General features: G+C 40.3%; 2 protein-coding genes across 25 annotated transcripts in view; both read left to right on the forward strand.

The window, feature by feature from the left end:
- The window catches only part of MAJIN (membrane anchored junction protein), a 267,643-nt gene extending 267,015 nt beyond the window's left edge, over positions 1 to 628 (forward strand). For all 24 annotated transcript variants that reach the window (XM_081872830.1, XM_081872829.1, XM_081872810.1 and 21 more), the window contains one exon: positions 266 to 628. In XM_081872830.1, coding sequence (XP_081728956.1) covers positions 266 to 323 — 58 coding nt within the window. In that variant the 3' untranslated portion in view covers positions 324 to 628. The remainder of the gene's footprint in view (positions 1 to 265) is intronic.
- Positions 425 to 16,885, forward strand: LOC309347857 (sodium-dependent neutral amino acid transporter B(0)AT1-like). The gene is made up of 13 exons (XM_081872741.1): positions 425 to 545; positions 2,038 to 2,371; positions 5,098 to 5,238; positions 6,251 to 6,391; positions 8,642 to 8,823; positions 10,015 to 10,125; positions 10,981 to 11,093; positions 11,524 to 11,652; positions 12,327 to 12,483; positions 12,997 to 13,201; positions 14,473 to 14,632; positions 15,579 to 15,741; positions 16,374 to 16,885. The coding sequence occupies exons 2-13, from the start codon at positions 2,170 to 2,172 to the stop codon at positions 16,584 to 16,586; spliced, it is 1,917 nt and encodes a 638-aa protein (XP_081728867.1). The 5' UTR covers positions 425 to 545; positions 2,038 to 2,169; the 3' UTR covers positions 16,587 to 16,885.
- Positions 16,886 to 18,557: the final 1,672 nt, after the last annotated feature.

Below are 18,557 nucleotides of genomic sequence, written 5' to 3' on the forward strand. Positions count from 1 at the left end.
AAAACCCGATCTTTTCCACTGAATTGGTGCAAACGTCAATCAGGTTTCCCATGGATTTGCCATTTTCTCCAGTTCAGCACTAAATAGCATGTTTTCCTTGGGAAAGCAGCAGGGCAACTGGAAAACCACTCCGACCCATGCTTTCTAGGTAGTGTGGATGAGCCTTATCACAGGTTTCCTTTCCCCTGGAAAACCCAAGTTGCTGATATTCCACATTGTCAAGCAGTGTTCTCAGTGTGATATCCCTTTCTCCTTCTCCCACCAGCTTTCTGTTTCCACCGATACTACAGCGAATTTTTACTGGAAGCAGTCAGCCCTCCTAAAGCATTATCACTACCAGAAAGCTGTTGCTGCCTGTATCTTTTGAATGACATGAATGATTTCTAAAGAACTCAGCTTTCTAACTTAGTGCAATAGTTTTAGAAGTTGAGGGTGCTTAAAGCTCTCCTGTATACTTGGTGTCTGAACCCTCATTTCAGCTTTGAGTACTTATATTGGTTTTGAAACTTCCTCAGACATGTATTGCCAGAATTTAAATGGTTAAAGTTAGTATTTGAATTCATAGTTCTTTCTTTTCAAGACACTGTATTTGTGTTTTAATGGAATAAACTATCATAATTTGCAGTTACTAAGACACAGCTCTTCAATATTTTAAGTTAAAATGGGTTGCTAAAAATAGAGATAGTGTGTTTTAATTCCCTCAAGTTATACAGAGATCAAGTGTTTTTACAAAATTATCTGGTCCTGGTTTAAAGATTGTCAACTGTGGATACTTTAAATGTGTCACCTTCAGCTAATAATAGGATTAATTTCTGATTCTGGCAATCTTTAACTTCTGTGCAATGAATACCCTGAGGGTATGCTCATATCCACTTCTTTCTCCAAGGTATATGTCATGGGAAAGTAGGATACTGTTTGCACCAATTCCTAGGTGGAATTTTAGATAATTTCCAGACTGGTTGTGGGGAAAGTAATGTTCTGTTTAAATATGGGAACATCAGAAATGTGAGCTGGGCCAGTACTTTTCTACTACAGTATTGTACTTAAATTGGATCTTGCTCAGCTTCTGACTGAGGAGGGATAGGGGGAAAACACAGTTCAGTTCAGTTCAGTTCAGTTCACAATTTAATGGGAACCTACCTAATTTGCACTTTCTGAAACAATAAATGAACCAACAGTTATCCTTTGAAATTCATACTACTTTGGATTTTGCATTGCAGTTGTCCAAACAATGTGTACATTAGGGGAAATGCATGTCAATCAGTACAAAAATTGATTTTCGTGATGACCTTTTTAAAAAAGCAAATTGATTCAGGAATGTGTCAAACCAAATTTAAGATTAGAAAAATGAGAAATGAAAGAGAAACCAAAATTTACAGATTCATTCATCTCTATGTCTGAGAGAGGCTGTTAGAACCCTTCAGATAGGCCAGAACTATCTGAACTGCCAGCAGAGCAGTTTCCCCTGCTACCTGTAATGAAATTCAGAGCTCTGTAACATCTTAATCAAATTGAGGAATCCATCCTTTGGTTTAATTTTTTGGTACCATTTATTAAACATGTAATGGTAAGTGTCTCACAAAACTTCATTTCTAATCACCTGTAACACTTTTGCCCAAATTAATCTAAAGCCCAAATATTTTGCTTACTAAGAATAATGAAATATAAGCCTTGTAAAGGCGTTGATGCAGGATGTGCAGATACTGGAAGGGGTGGGAGGTCTCAGCAAGCATGATTACTAACAGAGATTGTAGGGAGTTACAGGAACTTGGTTATGGGCTTTGATTTTGCTGGGATAATGTCCTTCACTTTATTGCAAATGATGGTTAGCAGAGGGGTGTGGCAAGGTCTATTTAAACATACTGCTTTATGTACCTTGGAGCAAATTGCCCTGTGAATTGCCATTACTTGTCTTGATCATTTTGATACCACGCAATCACTGCACTCAGTTGGAGCTTTGGCAGATAAGGCATTAATAAGTCTCTGAGTAACCTTGGTTAATCAAATGACTTGCTGACGCTTCCTTTCTACCCCAAGTCAGCACCATCAAGTTTAGTGTCAAAGGTTCACTATAAAGAGCTGAAGCCAGCAGCCAAGGCTCCCTTTCTTCGTCCAGCCCCAGGACCAGGTACGGATTCTTGAGCAAGAACATCCAAGCACAGAGACATCATGGTAAAACTGCAGCTGCCAAACCCCAACTTGGAACTGAGAATACCTTCCCATGAGGACCTTGAAAACCTTGAGGCTACAGAGGCGGATTCAAGACCCAAATGGGATAATAAGGCACAATACATGCTCACCTGCATAGGGTTTTGTGTAGGTCTGGGCAACGTATGGCGATTCCCCTATCTCTGCCAGAGCCACGGAGGAGGTATGTCTCTGATCACGCAGATGGTGGAGGCAGACATGCTTGAATGCTTGAATGGAGCGGAAAATTGTAATGTTTTTCTCAATCACTATGATTTCCAATGGCAAAAAACCCACACCTAGTTTAGAGAGAACCTACAAAGCAATCATGTACCCTATCATTTGAGGAAATTGAGAGATTTGCATATGATTGTACTATATGGTTGCATTTATTTAGAATGAAGTTCTGTTGAGTTCAGTCAGCCGAATACCTGACTATAACATGCATGGAATTGCAGCAATAATGACAGAGGTACAAATTTCTAAACAAATGGGCATTCTCAGAAAGTTAAGAAAGGCTGACCCAAATTTCTTGTGGTTTCTCATTTGTGTCTGACTGTAGAAGGTAAACAGTCATTAACATTTTAATTACAAACATGAGCTATTTTAAAATTAGGATTAGTCAAGAAATGCTGTGCTTTGTACAAATGATTACTATTGTGAACAACCCAGTTCCCATGGGTGGTGATGGTTTTATTATTATTATCATTATTAAATTAAGCATCTTTTTTCATAATTCAGAGGTTTTTCTAACTTTCATGCAATTAAAATAGGTCTAAAATAGTTACCATTGCACCTACTTTGTGTTGTAGTATATTTGGGGGGCAATGCTCTGAAATATAAGACTACTTGATGCAGCTAATCACTTTGTAATATTTTAGGACCTGTGCCTTTTCATGCAAGTTTGTTTTTACTGCAGAAGAAAAATTCAGAAAAATAAGATCCACCAATCCACTCACACCTCTCTAAAATTACGTGTCCCTTACCCTGAGCAAAATAACCCTACCAGTGTATCAGCAACCATTGCCTACAAAATATTATTCCAGTTACACATACAGACTTGCTCACACTGCAAAAAACCACAAACACAATAGACAAACGACAACAGGGAAAGGGGAGATTTGTATTGTTTATTTCTTTATTATCCTGGCTTTAGCACATTCTAAAAGAGGGAGACACAGTGCCATCTGGGTAAGTCCGAGGCTTCTTGAAAACATATGTCATTGCATTCACTTGGTTAAAGTCCATATCCCCCTAAATCTCTTTGTTAATATACTTACTGAATCTCCACCTTGCCAAAGTGCTGATCCACTGTGTATAATGATCTGCTTGACGTCATACAGGCAGGCCAACAATCTGAGAGAGATTCAAGCTGCTTCTGACAATTTTCTTTTTTCATTTTAAAAAACAAATTCAGGGATTTCTTTTCACTCCCATTCCTCCCGTCCTGCTTTCACTGCATTTCGGGTGTGTTAATCTTTATCTCAGGAAAGTGTTTATTTAAAAGCCAGTCACACATTCTCACTCACTGAAGGAGGACATGTCAATTTCTAAACTTTCAGTACTGTACTCAATGTGTTACATATTTGGCGTACTGATTAACATGGCAATTAAATATTAGTAAGAGAAGCTTGCATTTTGCTCAGACACACATTCCTCATTGTTATAGGAAATCCCCACCCTGCATGCTAGTTCTAGCAGGTAAACATCAGCCTAAGATGGTTTCCAATGTGTGGCTGGAGTGCAGGCCTACATTATGAGATAAACTTGGCCCCCTAAACTTCAACTGTTCAATGTAAAAAAAGTGCCACTTTCAGATTTTTCAGGTAGAGCTGTACAAATGTTTCAGCATTGGATTAAAACAGTTTAAAAAGCATCACTTTTCTGCACAGGGCTATTAAATGATTTATGATGATTCTGTAAGAGAATTCCCCTCTGGAGGGAAATATTCCAGTATATTTAGTTAGTGACTGAACAGAAATGCCGTATGAGATAAATGATTTTGTCAGTGCTATTCTGGATCATTTCTCTCTCACTTTTGCTTGCTCTTTTGACATGTTGTTTTGCTTAAGAAACAGATAACACGCCCAGTGAGCAATTGGCTATGGGAAAATTAGTGAATCTACTATGCATTTTGGAAAGCTGTTTGCTATGCATTTGGATGCTTCACAGCCAAATTTTGCATGATGGCTTCTGAGTAGGTTTTTTTGTGTGTGTGTGTCTATGTTTGAATACAATTTGAAACAAGATGGTAGAATGAACCTTTCAAAACTGCACTGATGTTAACCACCGATTTCAAAACCACACTGAGTTTGGGGTTTCTTGGAATTCCCAAGCAATGCTGGCTATAAAACTACAAGTACTTTTTAAAGAAAAGAGATCATTTTGATGCCCTTTTACTCCACTCTGTCTGTCCCCCACCCCACACAAGGGTTTGAGTCTTATTTTGTAACTTTCCCCTCAATGTATAGAAATAAGACTCTCCTGAGAATACCTGAGTTTCATTTTGAAAAGGTAGTCATGTTGACAATGTATTAGAGTGTGGTGAGAGATGATGCCTGAAATTCTGCAGTAGTGCACTGTTTTTACTTGCTTCCTTAGAAAACCATGGTAAAATATACATTATTCACAAAAGGATATGCTGCAATTGCTCTTGTATCTCCTTTTCTGCATTTCCTTACCATTGCATCCTTACCACTTTATCCCAGTTGTCCTTTTGCATTTAAAGAAAAATAAAACAATCGGGAACTCTTTAGTTGCTGTTAGATTTCAATTCCCATCAGCCCCCATGCCCTGGCCTATACGGTCAATGGTCAGGGATGCGGGGAGTTGTCGTCCAGCTGTATCTGAAGGCCACAGGTTCTCCACCCTGGGTATAAAACATACTCATTTTGGATTTTACCCCTGCAGGAGCTTTTATGATCCCTTTCCTCATTTTGCTTGTCCTGGAAGGCATCCCATTGCTCCACCTTGAATTTGCCATTGGACAAAGACTTAGAAGAGGTAGTGTGGGTGTCTGGAGTGCTATCCATCCCGCCCTGAAGGGCGTAGGTAAGTTTTAATGTATTTTAATACTCAGCAACATGTTGGCATTATAAGCATACATATGCTTTCATGCAAGGTCTTTAGGTTGGAATCACCATGCCTCATTCACTCAAATTTTATTGGGGCGTTCCACACACCACTATAATCAATTTGCAACCCTCCAGTCATTTTTCTTTGGAGCAGAAAGTCCCAGCTTCTTTTTTGAGGAAAAAATGGAAGAGTAGTGCAATCTACATGGTGCTACTTTTCCATTTTCTTTAAGAAATGGACAGTGACTTGGTTGAAGGGGGAAGAGACAAGTCTTTCAGTAAAATCCAACAAGCTGTCCTTTATCAGCTATGTGTATATTATGTATTGGTGAAAAATAATTTGGACTTTCTTTCTTGACTTGAGACTGAAACTCAGATACACACACTGACGAGGGACCAGTCTGTGGCCTCAAATTGATTTTAACAATTAACACCATACATCCAAAGCCCTCTTATGTCACTCAAACAATCATGGAGAATTCTGGGCACTATGTTTTGTTAAGGGTGTTGGGAATTGTAGCTTTGTGAGATCAGCACCCTTAAATATATGGAGATTTCTGCTTCCTTCTGTGGATTATTCTTAGAAAACTACAGTGGTACCTCTGGTTACGTACTTGATTCGTTCCAGAGGTCCCTTCTTAACCTGAAACTGTTCTTAACCTGAAGCACCACTTTAGCTGATGGGGCCTCCCACTGCTGCCGTGCCGCCGCTGTGCGATTTCTGTTCTCATCCTGAAGCAAAGTTCTTAACCCAAGGTACTATTTCTGGGTTAGCGGAGTGTGTAACCTGAAGCGTATGTAACCCAAGGTACCACTGTACTAGATATTTCAGTGTGGAAAGGGACAGGGATACATCTTCAAAATTTTGTTGCACCTGTTAAGGTTTGTTCTGATGTCAATTTCATTTCCTCATCATTGTTCCTCAAAATCATTATTTTTTTTAAAATACTAAAAGGATCTATCTAAATGCTTTCTCTCTATTCCTACAGGTATAGCAGCAATGATTGTCTCCTTCTTTGTGGGCTTATACTATAATACTATTATTGCTTGGGTGATGTGGTATTTCTTCAACTCATTCCAAGAGCCACTGCCTTGGAGTGAATGTCCACTTGCTGATGAAAACAGAACAGGTACAGATTATGCTTGTAATAGTTAGCAGTCTATCATAAAGAGGCTTCTCTCTGCAAACAGCATAAGAAAATACAGTCTTTTACCAAAGATCATTTTGAATTAGGGTAATGTTTTAATCTGCTGAGCTGGAGACAACAACAATAGGAAAGCTTCCTCAAGACCATTTTGTAGCATAAGGCTCAGGGCAGAACGTTATTTTATTTCACCTATTGCACATATGAAAACCTTGTGTAGGGGCCAGTAAATTAATTGCATTTCTCACTAATATTAGGCTCATTGATTTCATTGGAAAGCAAATGTGTCCTACATAGTTTGGATCTAACCAATAAATATTTTCTATCACCCCACCTCCTGCCTCATGCTGGCCATTAGGAACAAATATAGGAACATAGGGATTTTCCCATTGGTCCATCTACCTCACCATTGTTTGCACTGACTGGCAGTGACTGTCCATGGTTTTAGGTAGGAGTCTCTTCCGATCCTACCTGGATATGTCAGGGATTGATCGTGGGATGTTCTGCATGCAAAGCAGATGCTCTAGGTCCCTTCCCAAATAGCATCTCCCCATGGTAAGTATAACACTTTAAAAAGTCTTGAACCACCATTCAGACAACAATTCCTGCCTTCAGAGACCATTCCCTTTCATAGTGTCACCCGAAGCAGGTTATTTCACACTGCTGCATGGCAAGGCCAGCCCTGAGCACAGCTGGTGGGTGCAGAGAAATCCCAGAAGCATCACTATTGCCCAGCGGTAAGATCTAAGTGACTGTCCAAACAGAAGGGCCAAAATCCAGGAAGCTATATTAACTGAGCTATCCTGCACATTATTCTGGCATCAGAACCATTTGGAAATAAGGGTGAGTTACGGTTCCAATTGCCAATGGCTTTGAGGAACAGACTTTTCTTAATAATGGGTGCCCATGATCTGAAATTCTCTTCCAAGGGAGGCTTATCTGTTCGACTCACCACTGGCTTTCCTTTGGCTGTTTTGGAAAGCCTGTTGGGTGAGCTATAGTCTTAGCAGGTTGAGCCAAGTGTTGCGTCTTGAATTTTGAAAACCACTATGAGAAGTGACCTTAACATTATTTTCAAGGTGTTGTAATCTTTTAGTCTGGCTTGGAAATTGCATGGCATTTTAACTGTTTTGTTGTTGTTTTGTGAACTGTCCTGGAAATGAATTATGTTTTGGCGACTCAGTAAAGTCTGATTGGTTTAAATAAATCCATGTCTGCTTTCTTCCAGCAATCTAGGGTGGCAATGATTATTATACTCAATAAAAAAAGGGACCACCAATTAAAAGTAGCCAATTGGCTGAAACTATCAGTCAAACAAAGGGCTCACCCAGACTTGCTTTTGTGTGGAATTTCTAGGCATGGGTCTGCACTTTTTTTGTTGGGTCCTGCCACTTTCCCCAGGAAAGCCCACACTTTATGGCAATCCAAGGAAAACCCGAATTGCTGTTTGTTCCAATTCAGAGTTAAAGAGCAGGTTTTCATGGGGAAAATGGCATGGCAAAAGTTTAAAAAGACTCAGACAGAAAATCTCAGTTTCTACCAGGCTGGTAGAATGGAGGGTTCCTGTGTGCTGTATTTCATGCAATGCCAATGTGTGCTTCTCTCTTTTGTTCTTGAGGGAAGAGGAGTGACTGGTCAAAGGTTGATAGGCAGAGGAAGAAGAAATAGCAACACCCACACCCAGTCATATTTATTTTAAATAAGTCTGCAGCTTTTTGCTGATTAATTGATTAGAAGAATTGACTCAAAACATCTCAATTGCATAAAGAGGCACCCCAGTTGGGTATGAATTTCACAAGCCACTTTCAGTGTCCTTCCAAAGGTCAGGTGCTTTCTTGCCAATGTTTTTAAAACAAAACAAAAAAAAACCTTGTGGTATAGGCCACTGAAAGTTCGAAATCAGGCAGTCATCGTCCTTGCTAAGTGTCAGATGCTAGGTTAAGATGTTTTCCCACCCCCGGAAACCTTTGTTTTAATGCTTCTGTTTCCAATGTTTTAAATTTTGTACATTGTATGTTTTCTTTTTACTGTAAAGTGCTCTGAGACAAGCAGTGGAAAGCAGGGTATAGATTCTTTAAATGAAACAAATCTGTAAAAGTTATTGTGCATGCTCTGTTGAAATTAATGGGAGATGTGCAAGAGTGCACTGTGGTTTTTCATTATAATGGAGCTTGCACAGAAAAGCTTCCCACTGGATTGTAGCATTGCTTAATAGGACTGTTTCTTTGGTTTCAGGTTACGTGTATGAATGTGCAAAGAGCTCTTCTGTTGATTATTTTTGGTACAGGAAGACATTAAATGTCTCCACCAATATTGACGAGACTGGAACTGTACAGTGGTGGCTGCTGTTATGTTTAGTATGTGCCTGGGGAGTGGTGTACGTGTGCACGATTAGAGGCATTGAAACAACAGGAAAGGTACTTTTGTCTTGTATGAACGAAATCAGAGCTACTTCTTATATTCTGTTTTCCAACCATTTTAGGGATTGCTGCAGCTGCTTTCCCCCAAACTGGGCTCACAGACCTGTCTATGTGTGTGCTGATTTAAGCGGGGCTTGGGGTGTGTTTAATACCTTGGATGGTATCTTTGGGCCGGAAGGGGGCAAAACATTCTCCTTGTTGCTGGCCACTTCTTTCCCAACAGATCCTTCTCCACCCTGCCTTAGCTTTCACTTTATTATTTATTTTATTTACTTGTTATTTTTATCAGTTGTCTCATGCAATGTGCTGCTCAGCTATACAGAGCCCTAATATAAAACAAAGGTTTAAAAACATGCTAAAATATGAGCAGTTCATAATAATGATCAAGCCTAGCAACAACAACACGTATCGGCACCAGTGTACAAACAAGCCCCAGAACAACCAAACACAGCACAAGGGGACAAACAGAGGGATGGAAATTCCATGTTTGCCGCAATGTCTATTTTGTGGCATTGTAGGTTAGAGCAGGCCCTTGTCTCAATGTGTGACCTGTAAACTCTAGAGAAATTGAAGCACATAGTGTCATCAGAGGCCGGGTTCAGATGTATTGCTGAATCAGAAAAGTCATTTGTAAATATGTGCAGATACAAGTCAGATTATTGTAGTGCTTATGCAGTGTGGGTTTCATGTGGTACAGCCTCAATCTGATCTGCTACCATCTAGACAGACTGAGTGATGTGGTTCTTTCCTGGGCTACATCATTCATCTGATCCACTTGGTTCTTGTTTTAGATGACACCCATATAATGTGGGGTCAGACCCTGCAGAAGTAGCTCCCGTAGAACAATTACAGTTTGTACACCTGCAATACTGGCAACAGATAATACATGCAAATCTTTATGGTTTTTCTCCCAGTTTCCTCCTTTCCATGCCATTTTTCATTGAAACAAATTTACCCCATGCTTTAAATTTTCCTTGGGGGTTTATGTTGTGCCATCAATGCACATGGCGATTTACAGAGTAATGTTAAGGAGGGGGGAAGGCAGTTCTCCGCTCTGAAAGTGACAAATAAAAATTTCAGCAGTGTGGGAGACAATAGAGCTGTGGATGGGAAGGAATGAAAGAAGTAAGAGTAACAAAAGAGGTGTATTCATGTTGTGCGTATTCAATTGACATATTCCTTCTCCAGGCCGTGTATGTAACATCAACACTTCCTTATGTTGTGCTTACAATTTTCCTGATCCGTGGCTTAACACTGAAAGGATCAACCAGTGGAATTGTATATCTCTTCACGCCTGATGTAAGTATTGATTAGATCCCCAACCACCACCCCAAGTAAACAGAATAACTGAAAGTTTGAAGAGAAATGAGCCATTTGCAGCATTATTTACACTGATTATTTTCCGGATATCATTAAGCCCTCCATGATCAAAGTCATATAGACAGACAGACATGCCACTTTGCTGAGGGAGAGGGGTTGCATAGTAAATGGTGATGCCCTGCCCTCTTCTACCTGTGCAGATGTGTTTAATGTGTTAGCTGAGGCTCCTGCAAATATCACCTGCTGATTCAGCAGTTTCCCAGATGGCCGGGGGGGGGGCAATTGTGTTCCACCTTGACACATAAAACCCTCAATCTGCCTGGCTCTTCAGTCCGAGCAACTCATCTCTCTAATCAAGAGCATGGGAGGTGCCCTATTTCAATTGAAGCATATATCATTTGCACACAGGTAGCAAATGAGGTCCAAGCATGGTTCATAGCCAGTAAGAAGATCGCAAGTAAAAGACCTGGGAAAAGCCTCTTCGTCAGACGCTGGAGGACTGCTGGCAGTCAGTGTTGACAGGAAGCAGCTAGATAGACAGGGCTAAGGCAGGTTTCTCTTGGAAATCTTTTGCCTGGCTGTCCACACACATAGCCTTCCTTGCCTTGCCTGTCCATTCTGCACCCTTCTCCTCCTATGGACAGTTCCTTCAACCTGCCTGCTGGATTATGCACTGAATGACAGAGTAGGATGGTCCAAGCGGTGGGATTCTCCCATACCACACTTTATATTAAATGAACAGGTTGCATGCTCAGAGTCAGCTAGGACATGACGTTGTTCCATTTTAGCTGTAATGTTATCCAATTTTTGAAGTTCTTTTGTTCTGTTCCTCAGGTTGCAGAATTGGCTAGCCCAACCACTTGGCTTGATGCCGGAGCTCAAGTATTCTTTTCATTTTCCCTTGCCTTTGGAGGCCTCATCTCATTCTCTAGTTATAATTCAATTCAGTAAGTTGCCAAACCAAATAGAAAAACTCAATTCAGTTTTAGAACACAATTTCACACTTGGTAGTAGTTCATTTCTTGATAGTGACAACCCCCAATCCTATCTCATAAGTATCTTGGAAGGCATATGTTCTTCCTGAGCAAAACAAAAAACAAATGGGAAGAACAAAACAAGGTAGCTCAAGATCGAGGTCTAGAAAAGTCCTTCCTTCTCCTTTCTTTCATATTGAAGACTGTGTATTACTATTTGTAGCACAATTCTTACCATGCAAGATCTAGGAAACTGAGCAACCAGGGCTCACACACACGTTTCTCCACCTCCCTACCCCCACACATTTCTACCTCACAACAAGTCCCAGAGGTACATAAGCCTGAGAGACAGTGACTGGCCCAAGATCACCTGGTGAGCTTGTTTCTGTGTTTTGGTTTCCAGTAACAACTGTGAAAAGGACGCTCTGACTATCTCTGTGATTAATGGCCTCACATCCATTTATGCAGCTACTGTCATATACTCAATCATTGGATTCAGAGCGACAGAGAGATATGACAATTGCTTTAGCCAGTAAGTTTTTTTCCTGTTTTCCAATTAAAGCGTCCCAGATCATTGTTCTTTCCCTCCTCCCCAATATGAGTGCCAATTGCATAGACAATTATAGTTCCAGGGGTTTGTGGGATCAGTTGTCTTCTCTAATAAGCAAGCAACACGGGCAGAACTGTCAATGATGTGGGAAAACAGTGTGCATGTGGTTGCCAGAACATTTTCTATGTACAAATAACCCTTGTTGTCTCTGGGAAAACATTAGCTATTTACAAATAGGAGAGAACATGTAAGTTAATTTATTTAAGTGTTCTGCCCTCGGCTCTCTTAACTTAGCTAACAACTTTGTCCTTGTGGCACAGGAAATAAAGGATTTGGGAGGCATACCCTTCCATATTATTAAGAACTCTGCCTCTAAGGATCTGATATCTTTTTATTTAACTGATGGCTCTATTTTTATTACTGCCTGATAAAGTAGCAAAATACTTTCTATTTTCAATAGAAATTAGGAAGCAGATGGTAAAGTCAGAACTTACTTTCGACCCCTCTGTAATGTATCTGCATTCTTTTAAATGCGTTGTTCTGTGAGCATAATAAATTTATTTATTAATTCATTATCATAATGATAAAACTTAAGAAATCTGTGTGAAGAGTCATTGACTGAAGAGGCATTGACTGCTTTCCTTTTGCATTTGCAGAAATATCCTCACTCTGACAAATGCATTTGATTTGCCAGAAGGTAATGTAACCCAGGAAAACTTTGAACAAATGCAAGCTTGGCTCAACACGACAGACCCAGCAACCTTTGCAACTCTTACATTTCAGACCTGTGACCTGGAATCATTCTTAAGTGATGTAAGGTGATAACATGGAAGCTAACAAGATTATAATAAAGGACTTTATATCAATAAGCATGAGTCACTTCCATATTACTGGTGAACCATTAATTATGATTTACCACATGTGTCCTGGACCATTGTAAGACCCAAATTATATAAACATAAATGAAAGAGAGAGAGAATTTATTTACCCTCTTGGAAATTATCATAACTGATTTTAGCATATGGCTGCTGTTGCTTGAACAAAAACTTTATTCATTGTAGCTTTTGTGATGATTTTATCTGGTTCTATTCTTGTACTCTTCCTTGGGTTCTTTGGTGGAAGAGCAGTTTTATCTGGTTCTATTCTTGTACTCTTCCTTGGGTACTTTGGTGGAAGAGCAGTTAGTGATAGAATGATAAATGATATGGTCCTATTGGCTTAGGAAGCTGGCTGTAGATGGTCTAACCTGAGTGACTTAAAGTGCATTTTAAAATGATCAATAATTGTATGTCTTATTCCATCTATATCTATTGCTATTTTCTGCAGGGTGTTGAAGGAACTGGATTAGCATTTATTGTCTTCACTGAGGCCATCACCAAAATGCCTGCCTCGCCAATATGGTCCATCCTCTTCTTTATCATGCTGTTCTGCTTAGGTTTATCATCTATGTTTGGGAATATAGAGGGTGTTATGGTGCCACTGAACGATCTCAAAATCATACCGAAAAAATGGCCTAAGGAACTTGTTACAGGTTAGTTGAAAAAAAATGGTAGTATAATCAGGGTGTGGCAACAGAGGGATTGCAAAGTGGTCGTCAGAATTCAAGTAGTATATTGTTTCTTTCAAGTTAAATGATGTAATACTTTATTTTCATTGGGTGGAATTCAGTATTGCACTAAGACGATAGTTCAATCAGAAAAAGCATTTCTGCTTGCTAGAAAGAATGTTCTTTCCTTTTCCCCCTGTTCTGTGGGGTCCTCCTGACCCTCCTCAGGAGTTTTGGGTTGGTTGCAGCTGTCGTGGTGCAGAGGACGGCTGGGGAAAGTACCATTGCATCAACAGGCTTTGTTGTGTTGGCTTTTGCTAGCACAACAACTTAGCTGAATCTGACCCAGTATGAATGAAGCATGTTTTAAAGATGATGGTAAAAAGGCAGCAACTTGCTCATGAGTTTTGCCAGCAAGCCAGGCAGAGTGAAATCACTGCAGCTACTCACTGGACCTTTTATTTGCAGCCAAACACAGTAAAGCAACCCCTGCTGCTGAATATTGCTGATGGAGGAGAAGGGAATTGATTGTGAGCATGTAGCTTTGGATAGCAGTCAGCTTTTTTGCTTCTTTTTTTTTTGCACAGCAACCCTTTTGAGATGGACCAGTCTCTCTGAGGAGTTCAAACTTTGAATTTCAGAAGCAGTGTCCTTACAAATCTATAACTATTCCTAACTTCCTAAATCTATAATAATAATTGAAGGAGCCATTTCTTTTCTTTTCCCCTTGACTTTAAATCCTCCATAGAGTTCCAAAAACTGAATGGCTTTGTTCGCACATTGCAATCAACCATAGATTGCAACTTTTTTGGTCTGTTTCTGTCTTCCCAGCTACTGTTCAGAGGAAAGAACACACCATTCTTGGCTTAGTGTTATGTCTGAGCCAGGGATCTTGGTTTGTTTCACTCACAGCAAGCCACAACCTGTACTCAATGTTTCTTCTTGGCTTACTGAGCATACTTCGTTGGAATGAAACAAATCATAGCTCCTGGCTTGGATGTAATACTATGGCAGAAATCAGCTTCTTTCCTATCAGAATGAGCAGAGGGTGGGAGAGACAGTGTGTTTGCAATAAACTGTTAACTTGTTCACCATGATGTGTGAAAACTGGATCAATACATTTTCTTCATGTTTAGCTGATTTGATCCTTGAGGTGTTGCCAGCGTTTCTTGTATATAATATTTATTTAATTTTCTTAGTTAAACTTTCTGCTTCACATTTTATTTTGTTTGATCGTGTTTGCTGTTTCTTTACAGGATTGATTTGTGTGACATCTTTCTTGCTTGCCATTATTTTTGTGCTGAGATCAGGAAACTATTGGTTGGCTCTGTTTGATAATTTTGCTGGTTCCATTCCTTTGCTGATAATTGCTTTCTTCGAGATGTTTTCCGTTGTCTACATATATGGGATAGACAGGTAAGATGTGAAACTTTCTCAAATAGAAAGTGTCTCTGGATTCCTGTCAGCCAAAAATTCTGTAGCTAGATTTGTGCAAGCCACTTATTCTCCCACCCGCCTCTCAAAAGTACAAGGAAAATAATTTTATTTGTTTAACAAAAGTTATATACTGCTTGATTGTAATAAAATCTCTAAATGATTTATATGTCCACCTTACTGGACTGTTTTAAGGATTACAAATATAATGCATGCAAAATGTTTTGCATCCTGGACCCTGCCCGATGGTTCTCTTTGCCCTCCACCAAACACCCATCAAGTGTAACAAAAAAGATATTTACATTTCCCTGTTTCCCAGTGAAGTTAATCACACCCTTTTGTCTTCATCTGAGTTTGTTATTCCTGGAATGGCTACCTGTCTGGCATTCAGGTATCAGGATGCCAGGAATTATCACTGAGGCAGAGGGGCTGCTGAGTAGCTGAGCTCACATGTCTATATGAATTTCTGAAGTTTTCCCAGTGAGCCAGTATATAGATACATTTATCAGTGAATTGTTACATTTGGCATTGTGCAGCAAAGGCCCTTTCAATAGATAGGAAGAAACTGTGATTGCGTGTTTTGTGGGGACAAATCAGAAAAGTCACAAAAAGCAATTGTGCTGGTTTTGGTAGTGGGCTGCGTGTGCATGATATCTGCTGGAGGGGAACCCCCCCCCCCAAAACCTATACATAAATTCCTGCAACAGTTTGTCTACACTCGATAACCAGCTTCTGAATGTGAAAGCCGATTCCATTACAAGATATAACGTTTTAGGCAATGCAATGGAAGTTCTGTCAGTTCTGACGTATCTGTAATGCCCTCTTTCCTTATGGCAGTTACCAAGTAATGAATATGCATGTGTGAGTTGGCCCTTAATCTGTCCAAAGCAGCTTGGTTTCTCTAAACTTCCTTTCTCTTTATTATCAGATTTAATGATGATATTAAGTTCATGATTGGACACAAACCCAATATATTCTGGCAGGCCACCTGGAGATTTATCAGTCCTCTTATCATGTTGGTTATCTTCCTTTTTTACTTCGTGGTGAAAGTGGGAGAAGAATTACGATACAATGTCTGGGATCCCGAATACGTAAGTACACATGTTCAAAGAAGTACACCCTGAGTTATTTTATGGGTTTCTCTTCACTCACGTTGTGCTCAGCATGCCTTTGATTGCCCAATCCACAGTTTGCTACCCTTCCCACACCCCCACAAGGACTATTTGCTGAATATCTTGTTGGGGCAGATGAAGAAGAACAATTTGTTTCCCCCTTAGGGAAAATAAATTACCTGCTCTAAATTGGCTACTAATTGAAATTAAATGATTGATCACAATCCCTGTTAAGGCATGCCTGCATTGAATGGGACCTCAGACTGGATATAGACACATTTTAAAGAAGCTTGTAAATTTTCTTGTAAACATAATGTGAAATCACATTGGCGAAAGAACTCCACGGCGTTGTCTGGTATCACAGTGTTTTAATACACTTTTTCTTTACTAATGTATCTGAGTTCTCAGTTCCCTTTAGCGGTGCTGGGTATACCAATTTGGCCTTTGCAAAAGCAAAAATATAAGTTTCTGGCACTGCTCTTCCTGCACTCCAAGGAGCCTAGCTTAAATGCAGTTCAGGGGGGATGGGTAGATGGATGCCTTTAGGTTTCCATCTTTTCTGCACCATCACCACCTACAACTATCTGAAAGATGTGTCGTCTTTTCCTCAGGACCTGTTTCCCAAATCAATGTCGATAAAATATCCTGACTGGGTTTATGCTATCATCGTAGTCCTTGCAGGAATACCAAGCCTGTTTATCCCTGGGTTTGCTATCTACAAAGGCATCCAAAGTTTATGCAAGAGGAGAAATCCTGGACGGCAGGATCTGATCAGTGCCGTATCAGAAGCATCAATAAATGGAGAACTGAAGAACAAAGTGTAATTAATTCGCCTTCCTGAGGTGTTACAGGAAGACTTTTCAGTGAGAGATGGTGCAACACTGATGTCTCCCTCTCCTGAGTTCAGGATTAGAGCTGTTAAAAGGTTAACGGGTCCCAGAGTCTAAATGAGACTAATGCACTTTGAGTGACTCTCCTTACCAGTTGTGCTGGATTAGCAGGTGGTTAATACAGATGTCTCTTTTATCCAAACATGCACCTGTAATGCTTTGTTTGCTATCTTATGTGTGCCACCATGTTGGACAAATAATGTATTATTAAACAAAATGCTATTCGAGTGAAATATGCATAGTTTTGATTCTTCTTTTTTACCGCTTGTTTTGATTCTGTGTTGAGCTATTTCAATTGCTTTTGTTTGATTTGCTCATTGCAAACAGCTGAAAGTCTGTAAATTTTGATAATAAACCTGATTTGCAATGGGAGTTGAATAATTTCAGTTGCAACTGTATGTTGAACCGAATGCTGAAAATGACAGACATTTGTATGAATGACTCAGCTTGTCACCTGTTCTGCTATTTTGAAGTTATAAAGGGAGGTGGCAGTGGGATGTCATAGCTCACTAGCAGAGCCCATGCTTTGCATCCCAGATTCAATCTCCAGTTTAAAAGATCAGGTGGCAGGATAATGGGAAAGACATCTAGTCATTGCTACTCAGAGTAGACAATAATGCACTAGATGAGCCAATATTAGCAGCACACAGCAATTTCATCAGTTCTTGGCAGAGCTCTTAAAATGACAGGACTTAGATGTGCTTTCTCTAATTACACAGAAAGAAATGTTGGAGCTGGAAATGTTTGCTAGTTTTCTTTTAAGGTTCAATCTCTGTCTTCCCTAAGTCTTCTATCTTTTACTGCAAAGCCAAATGTAGAATGGGAGAGGCAATAATTATTATTATTATTATTATTATTATTATTTATTATTTGTACCCCGCCCATCTGGCTGGGTTTCCCCAGCCACTCTGAGCGGCTTCCATAAAAACCAGAAATACACTAAAATATCACAGATTAAAAACTTCCCTGAACAGGGCTGCCTTAAGATGTCTTCTGAATGTCAGGTAGTTATTTATCGCTTTGACATCTGATGGGAGGGCGTTCCACAGGGCGGGTGCCACTACCGAGAAGGCCCTCTGCCTGGTTCCCTGTAACCTCGCTTCTCGTAATGAGGGAACCGCCAGAAGGCCCTCGGCGCTGGACCTCAGCGTCCGGGCAGAACGATGGGGGTGGAGACGCTCCTTCAGGTATACTGGGCCGAGGCAAGACAAGAAAAGAGGAAGCATAAGGAAAGTAATGCACTCTCTCCAGATTAGTTTCATTCATTACAATTTGCTTAAAGGCATTTTGTCTCCTATAAGCAGATGGAGACAAAGGGTGTTAAGCAATTGTAGCTTGGGTGGGGCGGGGCCAGGGGGGCACAGTTTGCAGGATTTGGGGGAAGTCATGTGCTTTACATGTACTTAATCCAGGGGTTGGCAAGGTTTACCTCGCCTGGGCTGGTTCACTCGAGCAGAGATCCTTCCATGGGCCAGATCGCGTGCGTGTGTAGGCGCGCGTGCCCACGATTTCTGGTGTCTGCACAGATGCGATTTCCGGCACCACAGAAGCGAGTCCTTGCACCACACTGCGCCTGTTTAGCGCAACGTTTGCAAACTCGCTGAGCAGGAGGCTCAGTTCTGGGGTGGCTCGTGGGCCGGTTATTCTAAGCAGGGATGTTAGCTCTCCCACTGAGAAGGACTGGACTGATATGCAAGGAATTACTAGATACTTAAAGGAAGCCATGAACTGTAAACTGCAAGTCAACAGCAATCCAAAACTACTAGGTTACACTGATGCTGACTCTTGGAAAGTGAGATGTTTCATGCAGGAACCAAACATATTGGGGTGAAATACCTCTATGTGTATGATGTGGTACAAGATGGACTTGTTGAATTGGCATATTATCAAACCAAAGAAATGACA

The sequence above is a fragment of the Podarcis erhardii genome (assembly GCF_964252035.2).
Source record: "Podarcis erhardii genome assembly, chromosome: 8".
Classification (NCBI taxonomy): Eukaryota; Metazoa; Chordata; class Lepidosauria; order Squamata; family Lacertidae; genus Podarcis; species Podarcis erhardii.

Coding starts and splice junctions, on each gene's coding strand:
- LOC309347857 (XM_081872741.1), top strand. CDS start 2,170: ATGGTAAAACTGCAGCTGCCAAACCCCAACTTGGAACTGAGAATACCT. Junction 11,653..12,326: donor TATGACAATTGCTTTAGCCA/GTAAGTTTTTTT, acceptor TTGCATTTGCAG/AAATATCCTCACTCTGACAA. Junction 14,633..15,578: donor TACATATATGGGATAGACAG/GTAAGATGTGAA, acceptor CTTTATTATCAG/ATTTAATGATGATATTAAGT.